General features: G+C 39.5%; 1 protein-coding gene across 2 annotated transcripts; it reads right to left on the bottom strand.

Moving 5' to 3' along the window:
* Nucleotides 1-384: 384 nt before the first annotated feature.
* LOC138976093 (coiled-coil domain-containing protein 92-like) lies at nt 385-18,529 on the bottom strand. 2 transcript variants are annotated; one of them, XM_070348914.1, is made up of 6 exons: nt 18,394-18,529; nt 16,269-16,422; nt 13,464-13,511; nt 11,412-12,133; nt 2,541-2,624; nt 385-1,145 (listed from the first exon to the last, which is right to left on the bottom strand). In XM_070348914.1, exons 2-5 carry the CDS (start codon nt 16,387-16,389, stop codon nt 2,550-2,552), a joined length of 966 nt encoding a protein of 321 aa, XP_070205015.1. In that variant the 5' UTR covers nt 16,390-16,422; nt 18,394-18,529; the 3' UTR covers nt 385-1,145; nt 2,541-2,549. The 2 variants fall into 2 exon arrangements, with proteins under 2 accessions (XP_070205015.1, XP_070205014.1); XM_070348913.1 differs by lacking the exons at nt 385-1,145; nt 2,541-2,624 and having other exon boundaries at nt 10,742-12,133.
* Nucleotides 18,530-18,571: the final 42 nt, after the last annotated feature.

Genomic DNA, 18,571 nt, shown 5'->3' with positions numbered 1-18,571 from the left:
GCAAACACATCGTGACGTCGTCTAATTGCGTGAACATAATTGCTGTAGTCTCGGAAATTCTACCCCAACAAAGCGGCCGGCCCTAGGTGGCGTTCGTTATCAAAAATCAAAGAATTGGTCGGCACCCACCGTATTTAAGTTTGTATGTTCCCAATTTTTCGTGAACTTCCATCCCCAACTGTAGCCTGAATTAGGGCACAAAGATTCCTTCTTTATCATTCATGTATTATCAGCATGAACATTTCTCAAGTCAATTACAGTATAACGTTCGTGGGAAACCTCCAGCTTCGCTGGGATAACTTGTGAAATAAGTGTATTTCCATCACATTTTATCCATCCGCCCATCCAAACGTCTATTATATAATCAATAAACAAACGGATCAATCAAAATCAAATCACTTTATTATAAAATTTGTATCACACATCTCAACTTCAGCAAATTCATGTTCACTATATTATGCAAACAACTGGTGAGCAACAAAATGTTGTCTGATAATATGTACAAAATCTGTACCTTAGAAAAACTCATCCTCTGGTAGGAAAAAACACAGTCCTATCAAAGAATAAAAATGTTTTCTTCTGCAAAACACAGCTGTATCACAGTTATAAAACAATACTTCCTTCAATTGTATCATTTCAAGAGAATCAAATCAAATACCGGGAATATTTACACTATAAAAGTAAATATTCCAAAAATGTAGAATTTAAAATATTAACATTTACTTACACATTCAGAAACAATCAAACATGTTAAAAAATAAAGAGGACAAAATATCTAAAGAAATGCAACTTTCACCAGATCTTTTTATCTACTTCCCTATATTACACACTATAAGTTTCCAAACTTGTCACACACACAAAATGTCGCTGAGCAAGATGGTTGTTAATCTTGCTTCTTGCCTCTAGGATGTTCCCAGCTTTTACTGCTACGTATACCTTACATAAGTATCAAAATAAAAAAAGTGTTAGTTCTCAAACTATGGTCCCCAGTCTGCTGAAATGCTCAGGCCTTTCTTTTTCCCCAAAGCGTGAAAGACCATAAAATATGAAGCTCGTAAAGCCTTTTAACAAAATTGGTCCTTCCACAAAATGTCCACGTGAATGTTTTAACCATCAGGATTTCCACACAGACTGCCGGACTACATCTGCAATCATTTGAAAACATAACTTGTTGCATCAGATCAACTGGAATTCTTCACATGCATGAAACAAATGAAACAGTTTGTAAGTAAATTTAAACAAGCAGCCAAAGTCTATCTCTTTTTGCGACTGCAACGCATATATATAGAACATTTAAGCACATCTATTATACATTTGTGGCTAAAGATTCTCAGGAAAAATAATGACTCGGACTGACAAAACTGACTGCACAACTCTGTACACATGTGCAGTGGTACCTGCGATGAAAGAACACCCAGCCAAAAGTGTATCTACTTTGCAGGTGTCCTGTCATGACAGGTATATTTTGGCCAAGATAAGACAGATGGACAAGAAAAGGTGTCCTTTATCTTGAGGACGTATCCTGTAAGGGGAGGGGCCTCACATCGCAGATACCACTGTAACTCACTTTCGGGCAAATGCTACACACACACATTTAGTTGCATCTGGTCTATGATAATCCACTACTTTACGTATTATCTATGTGGATTTGAGCCACATCAATTTGCCTATATGTTTTTAAATGGCACACATTGACTATAAAGAAACGTATAGCTGATGAACAAACCTACACAAAAATCAACAATCCAGCGACAACAAAATTGCAATCAAAGATCAACCAGTTTCAACAAGTAAACCATGTACACTGGTATCAATCAATCAATGGAGAACACAAGTCTTCCCACAAATGCAGACATTTTAAAACGCTTGAGAATTTCACTGGAAGATACACACAATTTTGGAGACTGTGCAGACCATCGCTATTTCAAAGTAACGTACGGTATCTAGAAAGTCTTTTTATGTGACATTTTCTTAGTTTTGAATTCACTTTTTATAGCCTGGAGCTATATCTACAACTTTGAGGCATTTAAAAAATTTGACATGAGGATCAAAACCAGATATTAAAGTACAGGATGTCATTTGGTGTTGACAGTCGGAAAAACTTATTTCAAATTGTAGAAAAATGTTGCCATCATTTTGGCAGAATTGTCAAACTTTTTCATGTTTTGGTTTAAGGGAGATGCAGCCAACCCGGAAATGTTCTATTGAGTGAGTCTATCAACCCCACTATTTTGAGTACATTTTTTGTACATCCACTTTTCAAGACCCTTTGACTGCTGTCCCCCCCCCCCCCCCCCCCCACCTCCCTGAAAAAAATCTGGAATGAAACACTCATCACTCTTGACTAACAATGTAATGTAACAATTGTACAATACAGTAAATCAAACATTCAAATTCTCAAAATAAAAATAGAAAGAAAAAAAAAGTAAAATCTTCAGAAATGTGACATGGCGGGCTGAACTTTCAGCTTCAAACTGCATGCAATGCAAATGTTATCAACTCAACTCAATACGATGACAATCAGAAGGAAATGCATATACCTGAATCAGCTAGGAACCGCGAGGATGCATTTTTGATCTCTGTATATGCATACCACAAGCTTTACGTTCCAGCCAAGGTCTCTTCTGCCCAAAACAATCAAGAGACCATGTAAGAGTACATTTAAGACTCCAAGTTAATCCAGTCCACTTCAAACTGAGAAAACAAACTTCCACAAAACCATAATCAACTTAAAGGTGGTCGTCTACATTTTTGCTTTTTTTTAAATAATCTTATGGTTAAATTTCGCAAAAATTTATGTCAGATGATGAATGAACCATGGGGAAAAAAGTTATAGAAAAAAAAATATATGGAAAAAAAGATTTTATTTTTGGGTAGCGTGACTCGCGCTTCCAATATTTTGTTTTCTGTTTGCTGAGAACATGTGCTTTGCCTAAAAATACTGACAAATCAAATTCATGTCACTTATGCTTATAGCCACGCCCAAACAAGTGCAGCAACAGTTTGACACTGGAGCGCTGTCCATGCTTTTTTTTAAACGCACAAAATGCATGGGATTTGAGAGGAGATTTGCGCTTGGCATTTTCCAAATAAGGATATCCTACTATGAGTACTACGCTGGAATACTACAATGAATTTTCAAACGGCTACACTGGCTTCGTCTTTCCTGATCAAAAGGGGGTGTATTGTTGATATTTGTAGATAATAGACTCTGCATTTTAATGGTCAAATGGCGATTTCGGTATAAAAATGTAGACAAGGACCTTTAAGCCCTTGCACCCCAAAAGTAGAAAAATCATATAAAAAAAATATAAAAAAGACATGAACAAATAAATGAATAACAAATAAAGAATATATATAATTATGTATATATATACAGTAGAACCCCTCTCTAGCGACCTTGAAAATGTTGACAAAAATCGGTCCTTATGGAGGGGGGTCCTTACAGAGGGAGGGGGCGGGGCCACAAAGAAAGTCACCTCAGATTTTCTTAAAAAAAGAAAACAGAGAAGTTTGAGTTGCTGACGACCGTTTCCTCAAGCAAACTGCTTCGATTTCATGTTTGACATTGTCGATGGTGTCCACCAGTTCTGGTGCATGTTTCAATGCAAAAAGAGTTAGTTTCTGAGCAAGCATTTCTTTACAGCAGTCCCTGCAATGATGAAGGCCCTCCGAGAAAGAGAGTGAAAAATCGGCCACCGTTCTCAGCATCGCGTATCTGTGTGTAACCTCTTTCATTGAAAAGATACTCTTGTTTCCCTGCAGCCTTGACCAGTGAGTTGGTTACCTAATCTGTGAACCCTTCAGTTGTGTTGCTTTGTCAAAAGTTAGACACAGTCAACTAGTTTTGCTCTGAGTGAACAGTGCAGCTGGCCTCAATTAGCCGGTGACACCTCTCTGGCCACAGCACCAAACAGTACATGGCTGGGGGGAGAGAGAGAGAGAGAGGGGGGGGGTAGCTGGCTAAACTCAGTGGGGTGTCCGGTGTCACTGAAGTCAGCAGGAAGAGCATTGGAGAGAAATAGAGAGGTGTACTCTTCCAAACATCAGTTGTCAGCGCTTTGGGTAGTCAGTGAGGGAGAGTGAGAGCGGTTTGTGTACAGTCCCACTGAAGAGTGAAAAGTCACTGCCACAAGATCAGCATGCAGTCAATAAAGCCAGACAAGAAGAATGATTATGACATGCGGCTCTATCTGCTGGTTTTTTATTCAAACTGGTTTTCAACGCTTATTCTCACAAAGCATCTGCACACCTGCCTCTGCCTCTGTGCTGTGTTTGTGTGGCTGCTTTTGTATGATGTCAGTGCATGGTGAGTGCGTTCACTGCCTTGTCACCACTTCCCCACCTTTTTCAGAATGTTTTCTTGGAGTTGGATAATTCTTTGAATTTGCGATTTTCCAACATCAAGACTTTTTACAATCGCGATGGCAGTTTCTCCCTTTTTGTGTCTGTTCACAACATTCACTCGATTCTCGAGAGTTAAATATTTTCTTTTCTTTGTAGACGCCATGACGATCTCCACTGCTCTTCTGTCCAAAGACTGTCTATTCTGACTGAATTGAACGGTGTGTGTTGGTCACGTGAGTTTGTTTTCTCGATGATTGGTTTGTGATGTTTACTCAGCCCACCCAACCATCACACCTCTCAGCGGTTAATTAGTGCCTTTGCTTACGCAAGACGGTTATAACTGGTTATAACCGGTTTGTCAGTGATGCGTTACGCTGACTGAGTCTTGGCTTTGTCTGACAAAGTCGTTACACAAGCTGTTAGGTCGGTCCTTAGACGTTAGAGCGGGGTGGTCGCTACACTGGTGACAACTATAATAAGGAAACACATCGGTTAAAAAAAAAAGGGTCGTTGTGGCGGGGTAGTCCTTAGAGAGGGGGGTCGTTGTGAGGGGTTCTACTGTATATATATATATATATATATATACACAAAATAAAATCAATAAATAAACTTACCCCCAAAAAGTAAATACTCAAATAACTACCCATACCTGACAAAACAAGGGACCATTGCATGGTAACTTAGATACTTAAAGTCCTAGCTATTCTCAAAGCAAAATGATCCGCAGAAATTCCTCACACACACCAACTATTTACACATTGTACAGTACCTCTGATGAACACACACAGCAACGCAAAGAGCTATGGGACTTTGCTAGATAACGAGATCTCAAAAATAGCCAATTTTGATTTCAAGTCAGTAATACAGAAAGCAACCGCTTTTTCACTGATATGGACACAAGCCAAAAAGTTGAAACACAAATGAAATATCATCCGTAGTAGACACACAGATGTATTCAAGGAAATCATTCATAACTACCATGCACACACACTCCTCAAACTAACATTTTCTACTGAACACCCCAAACACACACTAACAAATGGAGCAGCTTTCACATCGTAAGTGTGCACACACACACACATACACACAATAAACAAAAAATCTCATGACCTTTTCAGTAGACAAATGCACTGACGTAAACAATGGAGCCATACCTTCTTCACAATCAACATTGCAAGATTCACACAAAACATACAGAATCCACACAGGGAAAAAATACAAAAACTGATACATGTTATATAACGTTTGGTCCTACCATAGACCAAATAGCCTGGACCGCCAACTCGTCACGTGACCCTTCGAGGTTACGACGCTCGACTTTCAGGGGCGCTTAGCGTCCGGTTTGAAAGGCCAGCGATTCGAAGACAGTGAAAAGAAAGCACGCTCTAGTTATTTGTGACAATGGGAGGTGACAATGAACATTTCCAAAACTTAACAAAACTCATCGAAAAACATGTTCCATATGCACTTTAGCTGAGTTTATTTTAGCATTTTCAGAACTTACCTCGGCAACTTCGTCCATGTTTACAATCGACACCGGATATGACATCCCCCTGATTTCTGAAAGGCCATGTAAGCGTAGGTTCCTAAATGCGAGAGGCCGCTACCTCGTAATAGAGAGAAAGAGCGGAGAGAGAGCTAGTTGGCGGTCCAGGATAAATGGTCTATGGTCCTACCCATGGTCAGAAAATCGTATTGTATGTGTAAATATGGACGGCTGTTTTTCAGAAAGACATCCAGTTTCAACAGCAAAGATTCAAACACAGACGTGAACATTGAGCAAGATCTACTTCATTTTCACTCATACTAAGAACACAAAACAGCAATGACCACTAAATACTCATTATGAATGGGAAGCATTTATTGTGACAGTCAACTGAAACGTGTTAGTACTGTTACATAGACAGTTGATTCTATGCAACTGAACATTCAGATCTACTAAGGAACAGTATGTGTAAGACTGAAACATCTTACATTATTTACAACTTCAACCCATACAGAACTTTTCCAGAAGCCTTTCCTATTACAAATTGTGATTCTTTTGAGCCTGAAATGGGTACATCTCAGATTTTACAGCATAGTACTGTGTCCGTCTTAACAGAATAAAAGGGATAACATCCTGAACGATGCAACATTTCTCGCTTTGATCTTTCTTTCTTTATTTGGTGTTTAACGTCGTTTTCAACCACGAAGGTTATATCGCGACGGGGAAAGGGGGGAGATGGGATAGAGCCACTTGTCAATTGTTTCTTGTTCACTAAAGCACTAATCAAAAATTTGCTCCAGGCAGGTTTCACGGTAATCAGACTCTTTGATGTGTGTAAACTTTGCCTTCAAATTACTTGCTTACTGTGTTGATTTTCATCATTTTTTCTGCTTGGCATGAGTAAGTATGGTATTTGCAATACAAAAAAATAAATAAAAGCTAAAATGTTTGTGTTTGAGCAATTATTTGAGCGAGTTTTTCGAAGCGAACGTGTGAATCCTGACAGACACCATTTCCTTCTGTCACATGACCCCATCTCAAAGTGTGATTCAAGCAGACACGAAATATCACACAAAACTTATGATAATGGGGTTATTAATTCAATTAATACACAAGGTTAGTCTCTGACTAGATAAAATAGGGAAAAAATATCAAATGGGAGCATAAAACCGTTTCTGGAAAAATTTTCAATCGCCACCGAAAGTGTCTGTCAGTAAAAAAAACACGTGCTTTGTTTGCAAAGCAAAGCCTAATTTTACACATCGCGTGCTTTTGTCTGTTATTCTTGCTTGTGAACATCATTTTATTGATGTTCTTCACTGGAAAGCAGGTGTATCATCAACAGTATCACAAAATCGCAAAGAATGAAAATTTTTGTTGTGATCCGACCGGTGTCTGTAGACTGAATCACACGTTCGGCAAACTTCGTTTTTAACGGAAATAACCGAGCCTTTCATCGGAAACGACGTTTCAACCGCTTCATATCGTCTGCAGGAAGAAAAAGAGGAATGCGATACCCAGTAAGTAAAACATTTAATCGTTTTTAGTGCCTTTTGATCAAGTTTTGTTGCGTCTGTCAGCAACGTTCGTCAACCCAACGTTCGACACAGCGACGCACGCATACGGATTTGCAGCATTTGCATTCGGAAAGTGAGGGATTTGTGAGTTCGTTTGCATAATTTCAATCGCTAGTAGGTTTTCCCTTCGTCTCCCATTGTTGTGTTTGCATGTTATTGGCATTTCATTGTGTAAATTGAAAGTTTGTGAGTAACAGTAGTACAATCTGTCGAACGTTGGCGACGCTGACAGACGCAAATATCGAACGTTGCCTTCAATGACAGAAGGGCTTGGCGATCGTACTTTCGATTCGTAGGAACACAATAATTATGGAGACAGCAATGTGCGCTCGTTACCACAACGGTCATGAACCGGTGTAACACGAAATTTTTACTCCACGAAAAATTGACTCCGGAGTAAACTTCCAGTAAAAATCTTGTACGAAAAAAGAACTCCACAAGGAACTAAATTTTACTCCCCAAATATTTACTCCCAGTAAACATCTCGTACGAGAAACTTAGGGCCTACTCCTTCGTTTATAATTCGCGCAATATCCCATTTACGTGCAATCCCGTTTTGCCGCCGTCCCATTTTGGCGACATTTCACAAGCCAAGCGTCATCTTACTACCGCATCCCATTTTGGCGCAATCCCGTTTCGCCGCTATCCCATTTTTTTATTTTTATTTTTTTATTTTTACATTTAGTCAAGTTTTGACTAAATGTTTTAACGTAGAGGGGGAATCGAGACGAGGGTCGTGGTGTATGTGTGTGTCTGTCTGTGCGTGTGTATGTGTGTGTGTAGAGCGATTCAGACCAAACTACTGGACCGATCGTTATGACATTTGACATGAGAGTTCCTGGGAATGATATCCCCGGATATTTTTTTTATTTTTTTTCGATAAATACCTTTGATGACGTCATATCCGGCTTTTTGTAAAAGTTGAGGCGGCACTGTCACACCCTCATTTTTCAATCAAATTGATTGAAATTTTGGCCAAGCAATCTCTGACGAAGGCCGTACTTCGGTATTGCATTTCAATTTGGTGGCTTAAAAATTAATTAATAACTTTGGTCATTGAAAACCTGAAAATTGTAAAAAAAAATAATTTGTTTCTAAAACGATACAAATTTACATTCATCTTATTCTTCATCATTTTCTGATTCCAAAAACATATAAATATGTTATATTTGGATTAAAAACAAGCTCTGAAAATTAAAAATATAAAAATTATTATTAAAACAAGATTTCCGAAATCGATTTAAAAACAATTTCATCTTATTCCTTGTGGGTTTCTGATTCCAAAAACATATAGATGTGATATGTTTGGATTAAAAACACGCTCAGAAAGTTAAAAAGAATAGAGATAAAGAAAAGCGTGCTATCGATCCTTCTCAGCGCAACTACTACCCCGCTCTTCTTGTCAATGTCACTGCCTTTGCATCGAGCGGTGAACTGACGATGCTACGAGTATACGCTGTTGCTGTAAAAATGCAGTGAGTTCAGTTTCATTCTGTTAGTTCGACAGCTTGACTAAATGTTGTACATGAACAAAGTATGCAAACCAGATGATCCAGCGACGTCCTTCCCAATTTATGTCCAATGGACGTCTACCCACAACACGCCACTGGATGCTGGGTGGTCAGCCAACCATGTGGTACCAGTCGTGAAAACCAGGTTCTTTGTCCCACAGTGAGACATTCAAGTTGGGGACTTTGTGACCGCTGACTTTGTCAGCATGGATGGAAAGGTGGAGAGATACAGGGCGGTGATCATCCCCAAGTCAACCCATTTCCCCGACGGGCCAGATCGACAGGAGATCTGTGTGAAGTGTTTGCGCGCAAAAGACAATGGGAGATACTATGTCTTTCCTAATGTTGATGACATTTCATGCTTGCCAATGGCTCAGATAAAAAAAAATCCCACCAACCAACCATGAACAACAGGGGGGATTACTTTTTTTGACATGTGACCAAGTCTCATTTGAGCGTTCACAGTGTTACCTGAGAATAGCACACCCCCTTGAATTGGGACCAAAGAAAAAGCGTTGTATATATGCATTTTTGAATGCTTTTCTAAAGTCATAAGTTCATTTGTGAAAAAAAAATTTTTTTAGGGATTGTTTTGCTGAATACATGCAGTTAAGAAATTGACCCCGTTTTCAAATTTAGGGGGTAGGGTTGCCCCATAGCCCACGTATGTCTGTGTGACTGTGTCAAATATCAATCTACTCTGCGTACAAAATGTATAGATGTTTGTTTTTCGATTTTAGAATGATTTCTTAAGCTGGCTAGAACTTCTGAGGTCTACAGGAAACGATAAAGATAAAAAATGTACAAAATATAAGTAGCGTCCTTTATCTTACCATTGTTCTGATCAATGCTGTCCCTTTATTTGCAAGTTAACCATTTTTCTTAATGTGTTCAAGGAGTATGTTAAAATTATTATCAATGGTTGCTTTAAACAGCACCTTTGGGCAGTTATTATGCACTGAAGTTGTAAAAGCATGTTTTGGGGTTTTTAGGATATAGCGTCTTGGAACGCCAATCATCTTGGAAATACGAATGTTCATATAATTTTTTTTACTGTTTTGGATAGATAAAAAGTTAAACTCTTGGTGCAAACTGTTTTTTGGCCCCTGTTTGACTATTTATTATTTTGGAATATTGTGTGTGAGGGGGAAACTGCAATCCTCAATATCATGAAACGTGCCTCCAGGGGCTTGCAACGTAGTACCCAATATTGACGGACTGTGTGATATCTTCTGCTATGGTCTGTTGAGACAGTGATATCAAAATCGAGACCGGAGGTCGAGATTTTGATATCACTGTCGAAACAGACCAATAGCAAAAGATATCATCACACAGTCAGTCAATGTTAGATATATTGCTAATTCTCTGGACATTTTGTATTTACTGTAAAGAAATTACAAAAGTATTTGTCTCAGTTTTGGCTGTTCCATATCCCTCCCTCTGATTATTATTTCTTTTTGTTCACTCTTTTCTTGTACTTTTCAGTATTTTAAAATGTCTTTCCTTTCAAAAAGTCTTTAGTCACTTGCTCAACTAAATTCTGGGATAATTACATTTTCATATATGTTTGTTTGTTTTTAAATTTAGGTGTTTTTGTTTTTGAAGTGGGGAAGCAATAAAGAGGTCGTCGATATCAAAACTGATATCGACGGAAATGTCGTCGATATCACTTTTGCACTGAGCTCAGTTTTGCCCAATTGACCAATGGAAATCCACGTAACATATGAAATAGCAATATTACAATATATTACCTTACTGGGAGAATGCAAGTTTCCAGTACAAAGGACTTAACATTTCTTACATACTGCTTGACTAAAATCTTTACAAAAATTGACTATATTCTATACAAGAAACACTTAACAAGGGTAAAAGGAGAAACAGAATCCGTTAGTCGCCTCTTACGACATGCTGGGGAGCATCGGGTAAATTCTTCCCCCTAACCCGCGGGGGGTTCTCGCTTTGATGCAACAGACAAAATGCCGTCAGTTGACAGAAGAAATGAATGACAAAGGCTTGCATTTCAACGGCACAGATTACTAACAGTTCCAATTGCAATTCAAACTTCACGTTCAATTTTCATTTCAACGGCACAGACAGCTAACAGTTCCAATTGCAATTCAAACTTCACGTTCAGTTTTCTTGTAAGCATCTGCCCTCGCTAAACTGAAACAAACTTGAACACACTACTCTCATGCATACAAGTACACAAATGCGTGAGAGAGAAAGACACACACAAAAAAACACATTATACTCAGACAAACACAAATGCAAAGTTAGAGATGACCCTCTGGAAAAGCTGGAAAATGTTTAGTTTTTTTTCTCACTTCCGAAAGTAACGTTTATCTCAGTGGCACGACAATGCGGTTATTTCAAGAACCAAAAAAAATAAAAAGGAAACAAGTAAAAGGGTCAATTGTATTCTGAGCTGTGAGACTCGGACGGCCTCTTCCAGTTGGCATCACTGACTTGGTCAACAGCGAGAGTGGTCACCTCAGGAGTAGACGGCCGGGGCCGAGATCGACCGCGATGGGTGTGCTTGGAGATGACCACCTGTCTGACGTCGTGCTCGCCCAGTCTCAGGTCTCGCTCGCCGAGGCCCGGGTTGATGGGAGGGAGGGGGGCGGGCTTCTTGACTTCCACCACCCCAATCTCTCTCTGGACAAAGGAGGAAATGTCCGGCGATTCTGACCCGCTGCTGCGAGCGTAGGCCGAGGCGACTGGCAGAGTGCGAGCGATCAGGTCCCCGTCACTGCTGATGCTGGTGTTGCTGGCGGAAGCTATAGGCCCCCCTCGCTGGACGCTGGGCTGGGTGATAGTGTGAGCGCCCCGGTGTCGAATCCGCGCTGAGTTGGTCAGCATGTCCCGGGGCGGGGTGGGCATGTACTTGGGCTGCGTGCGTCGGATGATGGTGGCCTCCGTCACCCCCCCTTGACCGGGCATCTCCATCTTCTGCTTGACCTTGAGGCGGTGGAGCTCGGTGGTGAGGAAGGCGATGTTGTTGGACTTGGCCTCCACCTCCGCCTTCAGGCTGCTGATGGACTGCGCTGCGTTGCGCATCTCATCCAGGTGGCGCTTCTTCATGGCCCGCAACTCCTGCTCCGCTTTGTGCTGGCGCTGGTCGCGCTCCGACAGCTGGGATTCCAGGACGTTCTCGTTGCTCTGCGACTCCTGTAGCTGGTGCTGCACTTCTTTCAGGCGTGAGTCGATGTCTCCTGCAAGGTACGGTGCCAGTTTTAAAGATACACTCAGGTCCATCAGCAGATGTGTTTGCATTCATCAAAAGTTTAGAATTTACCGTTTCGCTGAGTAAGCCAACTGTTTCTGGTGTCATGAACATGCTGAAATACTCAACAATGTTGCTTAGATAGAGCGTACAGTGGAACCCCCCCTTTTAAGAACTTCAAAAATCTGGTCATAAAAAGGAGGAGTCTTAAAATGGGGGTACATTTACAGAGGTTATGAACAGAACATCTGAGAATACATGGTCTTAAAAGGGAGGGGGTCTTACATTGGGGGGGTCTAAAAGGGGGGTTCACTGTACAAAAGAGGGACTCTGCAATTATAGATCTGTGAGTATGACGACCGTTCATTTTGACCTCTCATTTGTTCTCTCTCATTGTAAAGGATAATTTCTCAACCGATAGGAAGTTAAAAATGCTTAACTTTCTTCCACTGGAGAAGCATCTTTAAGTTAAACAAGGCCGTTTTCATGCATAAATTGTATTAGTGCCCATTTACATTACATTACATTATTATGGGTCTGTCAACTTGATCCCACCGATTCCACGAATTGACCTTTATAAGACCAGTCTTGCTTTTTTGGGTACATCAGTCTGGAATTCACTTCCATTGTCAATCAAGCACTTAAAGTCATTAACAAGTTTTAAAAAAATGTGTTAAAAAAACACTTCATGTCTGAATAGTTTAACGTGTTTCGATTTAGTCCACACTTAGTATCATGTCAAAAATATGCTGTGCATTTTATAATCTGAACATAGTATTGTTGTACTATTGCAACACTTGCTCCATTGCTACCAGCTTGTATGCATAATTAACTGCATAGTATGCATTTGATTTTATGAATAACCACATGTGTATGCTCTTCGATCATGCCTTATGATGAATCATCATCATCCTCATCATCATCATCGTCATCTTTATCATCAAGAGTTTAGGTTTTACGACCTCCTTTTGTTGTTAACTTTTTATATATATTTAATTTTTAATTTTTAATTTTTTTCTATCATTGTGTGTCTATGCGTCCCAAGGACAGATTGTAAGAAAAGGCGTAGCCTTAAATCTTAATCCTTGTTAAATAAAGTTCAATTCAATTCAATTCTCTCAGTTTAACAACTATTCAAAAGAACTCATTTTGTGTCAGTTTAAATCCACATCGTTACAACAACATGTGTCAGTTACAAAGCATTTGTTTATGTGTTTTAAACACTTGATGGCAGTGAAGAGTGCATGCATTGTCTGTGTGGGATGTGTATGTGTGTGTTTGTGTGTGTGTCTGTGTGCCCGTGTGTGTGAGTGAAGTACCTTCTTCATCTAATCTGATGCCATGCATCGTTAGCTGGAATGTAAGATCTGCAACAGACAAAAAAAATATCTGAATATATAAACACAGGAAAAGAATGAACTGAGAAAGAAACAAGTCGCGTGAAGCGATATAAAAACATTTAGTCAAGATCAACACCACAAACCAATCATCGCCGAGACTACATTCAGATAGTCTCGGCTAACCAAGACCGAGACGGGTCACGCTCGCCGCCGCGAAGCATGCGTCCGTAGTACTTACTGAACCTATTTTCTTTCATTCTGAGCACATGTTTTAAGTAAACATGATATATCAATATATTTTTGAATTCAGGAGAAGATGAGGAATACAATGAAATAATTTAAAATCTGCGAAAAATTAATTTTAATGACAACTTTAATGAGCAAACTCATTAATTAATTTTTAAGCCTCAAAGCTAGAATGCAATACCAAAGTCCGGACTGAGTCAAACATAGCTTGACCAAAATTTCAATCAATTTGGTTAAAAAATGAGGGCGTGACAGTGCCGCCTCAACAAACACAAAAAGCCGGATATGACGTCATCAGACATTTATCGAAAAAATGAAAAAAAAAGTGTGGGGATATCATACCCAGGAACTCTCATGTCAAGTTTCATGAAGATCGGTCCATTAGGTTTGTCTGAATTGCTCTACACATACACGCACACACATACATACACCACGACCCTCGTCTCGATTCCCCGTCTATGTTAAAACATTTAGTCAAAACTTGACTAAATGTAAAAAGAAACAAACAAAAAATAAAGAAAGGAAGAAAGAGAAAAAGAACAAAATGCTCCAGACATAAACAGTCCATAGACAACTACCCTCACCTCATTCATGAATATGAACTTTTACATGATAGAGTAGACTCCGCTTAATAAAAACACATCGGGACTGGGCAAATGTGTATTTATTAACCGAAGTTTTTATTAACCGAATTTTAAGAGAAAAAAAATCAAACAGAAAAAAAAAGAATGTCCTCTCCTGTGAAGGAAGCGATCATGAAGTAAATGTACCTGTACGATTCAGTTGAAAAACTTGTCCATTGCCAGCTGTTTCAGAACGCCATGTTCAAAACTGCGAGCTTTAAATACGTGTGTAGGAGAGAATGCAATGAGAGAATGCAAACGTGAACTAATTCTCGTGATCTCGTTTCCCTCCTAAATCACAATTTTCGCTGAACTTAGCTCACTAAGCTTCAGCAAATGCTTGCATCATCTGTCGGGTGAGTAGATATATCGCTCCGTGTTTGACAATACATTGTCAAATTTGTGTTAAGTGAGCGTCCCAGCACGGAAAAAATACCCAATTTCGCCAACAAACTGTTTTTATTAACCGGATTTTTGTCTTTATTAACCGAAGGATTATTACATGGGCCATATAGTGATAAATCCGGACCGGACTAAAGTGTATTTTAAAAGCGGCTGTCCTTAATAACCGCGTGTTTATTAAGCGGATTCTACTGTAATATCTATTGCTTTTAGCAGCTCCTCTCAAAGTTGACATTAATCAATTCATGTAGTTTCTATGGAATAAATACATTTTGGAGAGAGGCTTTATGAAAATAAAAATAAATAAATGGAGTGTTAATTTTCGGTTCCTTGACTGACCTTTATTTTTTCAATGTTTCATTTTTCAATCCTCAATTTTTTTTTAAACAAGAAGGGCAAAGCCCATACGACTCACATGCTTGACCTTGACATGACCTTAACCTTCAGGGTCAAGGTCAAATAACTAAACCTAGCAATGACATCATACACTAAGAACTGCTTTACACATTTTCCCTACCAAAATACATGTGACCTTGACCCAAGGTCAAGGTCATCCAAGGTCATGCAACACAAAGCTGTTAATTCAAGACATAGGAAGTACAATGGTGCTTATTGGCTCTTTCTACCATGAGATATGGTCACTTTTAGTGGTTCACTACCTTATTTTGGTCACATTTCATAAGGGTCAAAGTGACCTTGACCTTGATCATATGTGACCAAATGTGTGAAAGCATAACATGTGCCCCACATAATTTTTAAGTTTGAAACAGTTATCTTCCATAGTTCAGGGTCAAGGTCACTTCAAAATATGTATACAATCCAACTTTGAAGAGCTGTGACCTTGACCTTGAAGCAAGGTAAACCAAACTGGTATCAAAAGATGGGGCTTACTTTGCCCTATATATCATATATAGGTGAGGTATTCAATCTCAAAAACTTCAGAGAAAATGGGAAAAATGTGAAAAATAGCTGTTTTTTAGACAACATTTATGGCCCCTGCGACCTTGACCTTGAAGCAAGGTCAAGATGCTATGTATGTTTTTTGGGGCCTTGTCATCATACACCATCTTGCCAAATTTGGTACTGATAGACTGAATAGTGTCCAAGAAATATCCAACGTTAAAGTTTTCCGGACGGCCGGACGGCCGGACGACTCGGGTGAGTACATAGACTCACTTTTGCTTCGCATGTGAGTCAAAAACCCAACTAAATCCACAGCTATTCTTCTCCAGAATCTAGTGGACACTAATTGCACAAGTTCCTGGCCAATGAAAAGCGACATGATCCTGGGTAAAATCTTTTTTCTTTTAGGGGTACAGTGCCAGCAACAATGGCCTTTTTTTCTGTCACGAAAACACATTCAGACAGGTAACCCAAAATGGAGCAATCAAGAAGGTTGCACTTTATGTGAGAAAAAACCCCACAACAAAACAGAAATCCTCTACCCTAATTTTGGGGGCTTTGTAAGCAAACCATTTTTCATGGGGTCTTATCAAAACAATCTGGCACCAACCTGTACATCTCTTCTGCAGTTTGTGTATCTCTTCGTGCAGTGCCTTGAGTGTGTCGGAGTGTTCTTGCTGCATGAAGAGGATGGAACTCTCCATGTTCCGCTTGTGTACTGCGGCCTCCATCTTGTCTCGCCACCTCTACCCCCTCACCAACACCTGCAATTACAAGCAGTTTAAAAATGTTTAAAAAATCTTTTTTAAATGAGAGTGTTTGCCTCAGTTTGACTGGTTACCCTAACCAAACAGAATTTTTTATTTTTTTTATTACATTATTTTGTTCTGCCTGTCTGTAAGAAGTAATACATAACGCCCTTTTACAAAATGCGTATAGCATAATCACTGTGTGATGGAACTGGTTTTGTTCCAAACTGGTGAAGTACAAACCCAGGGAATAGCAAGTATAGTTTCTGACTTAGCGTGTCGAAGTCCAAACTGCTCCTCTTTCATCCCAAGGCTGAATGTAGCTTGCCAAATGCTGCATGCAATGGCAGTTGACACATATCAATTTCATCCAGACCCTGCAGTGTTATCAACCAGTCTTTTCCTTTCAATTTCATGAACAATCAGATCGGATCTCCATTATTTGCTAAGGTTTCAACAGTGTATGTGTCTCCACTGGTTATTCCCAATGAGCTATATATATAGCTCAACCTGCCTCACCTTCAGGGAATACAACTCTCTTCCACAACACCCCCCCCCCCCCCCCCCCCCCAAAAAAAAAAAGAAGTTATTTCCGGATTTTATCTATTCTCTTCAAGAAATTCCTAACGGACAAAAAGTTTATAAATGTTCTCAACCCCACCACCCCTCTCTCATCCTAGATGCCAAATTTGCTTGTGAAAAGTCTTCTTCCAAATATATGTGTTATACCATGTCCTCGTATCCACAAGGTCAAGGTTTATGTGTGATGTAGAAATTATACATGAATATATATATATGTGACTGCAAAGCACCCCGTACTAAGCTGCACATATAATTATATATTATATATCAGCCTGAATTATCTGTTAAATTGTTAAACAAAATGTGAAGTGAGCGTGCCCGGTAAGGAAAACGGAAAAACAAACACATTTACATTAAACAGACTCCTGAAAACACTTGAAACAAAAATGCACTGTATACAATGTTACATTGAGACAAAAAAATAGATTTGACCTCCGACACCAGTGTTTACAAGCTGACATAAGCAGACATTCAGGCAAGTGCATCACATTACAGAAAGAAACTCCACAAGATAATTAATGGTCTAGCTAGCGAAGGCAGAAAAACATACAATATGTAGTCAATTTTTGGAATCTTCCTCAAACATATAACTTTTCATAACTGCATTGTTATAATATATAGTTTTAGTGCTAATTAAGTTGCTCCGTGAAGTCTAGATATGAAGCCTTTTTTGTAGCCAAGAATGATCAATCATAATATTAGAGTGAGAATATACATATTTGTATTTGGTCTCAATTGTGTATAGGTGTGTGTGCACATGCATGTGTGTGTCACTGACACTGTGTGTGTGTGTGTAAGTGTGTGTGTGTGCCTCTCTCTCCTCTCCCTCACACACACACACACCAATATATTTGTGTGTGCTTGAAGTTCAACACTTTGCCAAGAATCATGCACATTAGCTAGGGGGGGGGGGGGGGGGGGGGGGCAAAGAAGAAGAGGGTGGGTGCTGTATGACTCCGAGTCCGAGTAGTAGGAAGGTAGTTCAATTCATATTCTTCAATCATGCTGTCCAAGAGATTCGTATTACTGTCAGATCTGCGTTGTAGTTGTGTATTTATCAACAGCTTCACACACACTCGCGCACGCGCGCGCGCACACACACACACACACACACACAACCAAAACTGAGACTGACAAGCCATTGCCAGTGGGTCAGCTTGTCGTTAGGAAGTAATTGCTTTGAAAACAGCAACTACCGATGATTAAAATAACACACGCCTTCTCAAAATAATCGGATGGAAAAATTACGGAATGTCATGACCAATACAAATTCCACTGAAGGCATCCAACCACAAGCAAACCTTCTTAGTGATTATGACGCCATGAAGAGATGCTCTGCGCGTCAAGGTGCGGTGTCTGATATCTTTTTAATGGTTAAGCGCACAAATACAAACTTATACTTACAAATGCCCCTTGATAACTGTTGTAATCCTAGCACTTGACCATCACCATATGCCCCCCATGATTTGAATAATAAACTCATTCATTAATCCATAACAACAGACTGGGAGCCATGGCCTTCGCGACAAGAATGTGTTTGTAGGCCGCTGGGATCGACTTCCTGTTAATTTTAATTTTTATA

This window comes from Littorina saxatilis, linkage group LG9 (genome assembly GCF_037325665.1).
Source record: "Littorina saxatilis isolate snail1 linkage group LG9, US_GU_Lsax_2.0, whole genome shotgun sequence".
In the NCBI taxonomy this organism is placed as follows: Eukaryota; Metazoa; Mollusca; class Gastropoda; order Littorinimorpha; family Littorinidae; genus Littorina; species Littorina saxatilis.
Note: the sequence above shows the minus strand (reverse complement) of the source record. Positions and strands in the feature narration are given on the sequence as shown.

Excerpts from the sequence above, each read along its gene's own strand:
- LOC138976093 (XM_070348913.1), bottom strand. The coding sequence starts at position 16,389 with ATGGAGGCCGCAGTACACAAGCGGAACATGGAGAGTTCCATCCTCTTC. Across the intron at positions 13,512-16,268 it reads ACTGCAGAAGAGATGTACAG|ATCTTACATTCCAGCTAACG; the intron begins GTTGGTGCCAGA and ends TGTCTGTTGCAG. Across the intron at positions 12,134-13,463 it reads CATCAGATTAGATGAAGAAG|GAGACATCGACTCACGCCTG; the intron begins GTACTTCACTCA and ends CGTACCTTGCAG.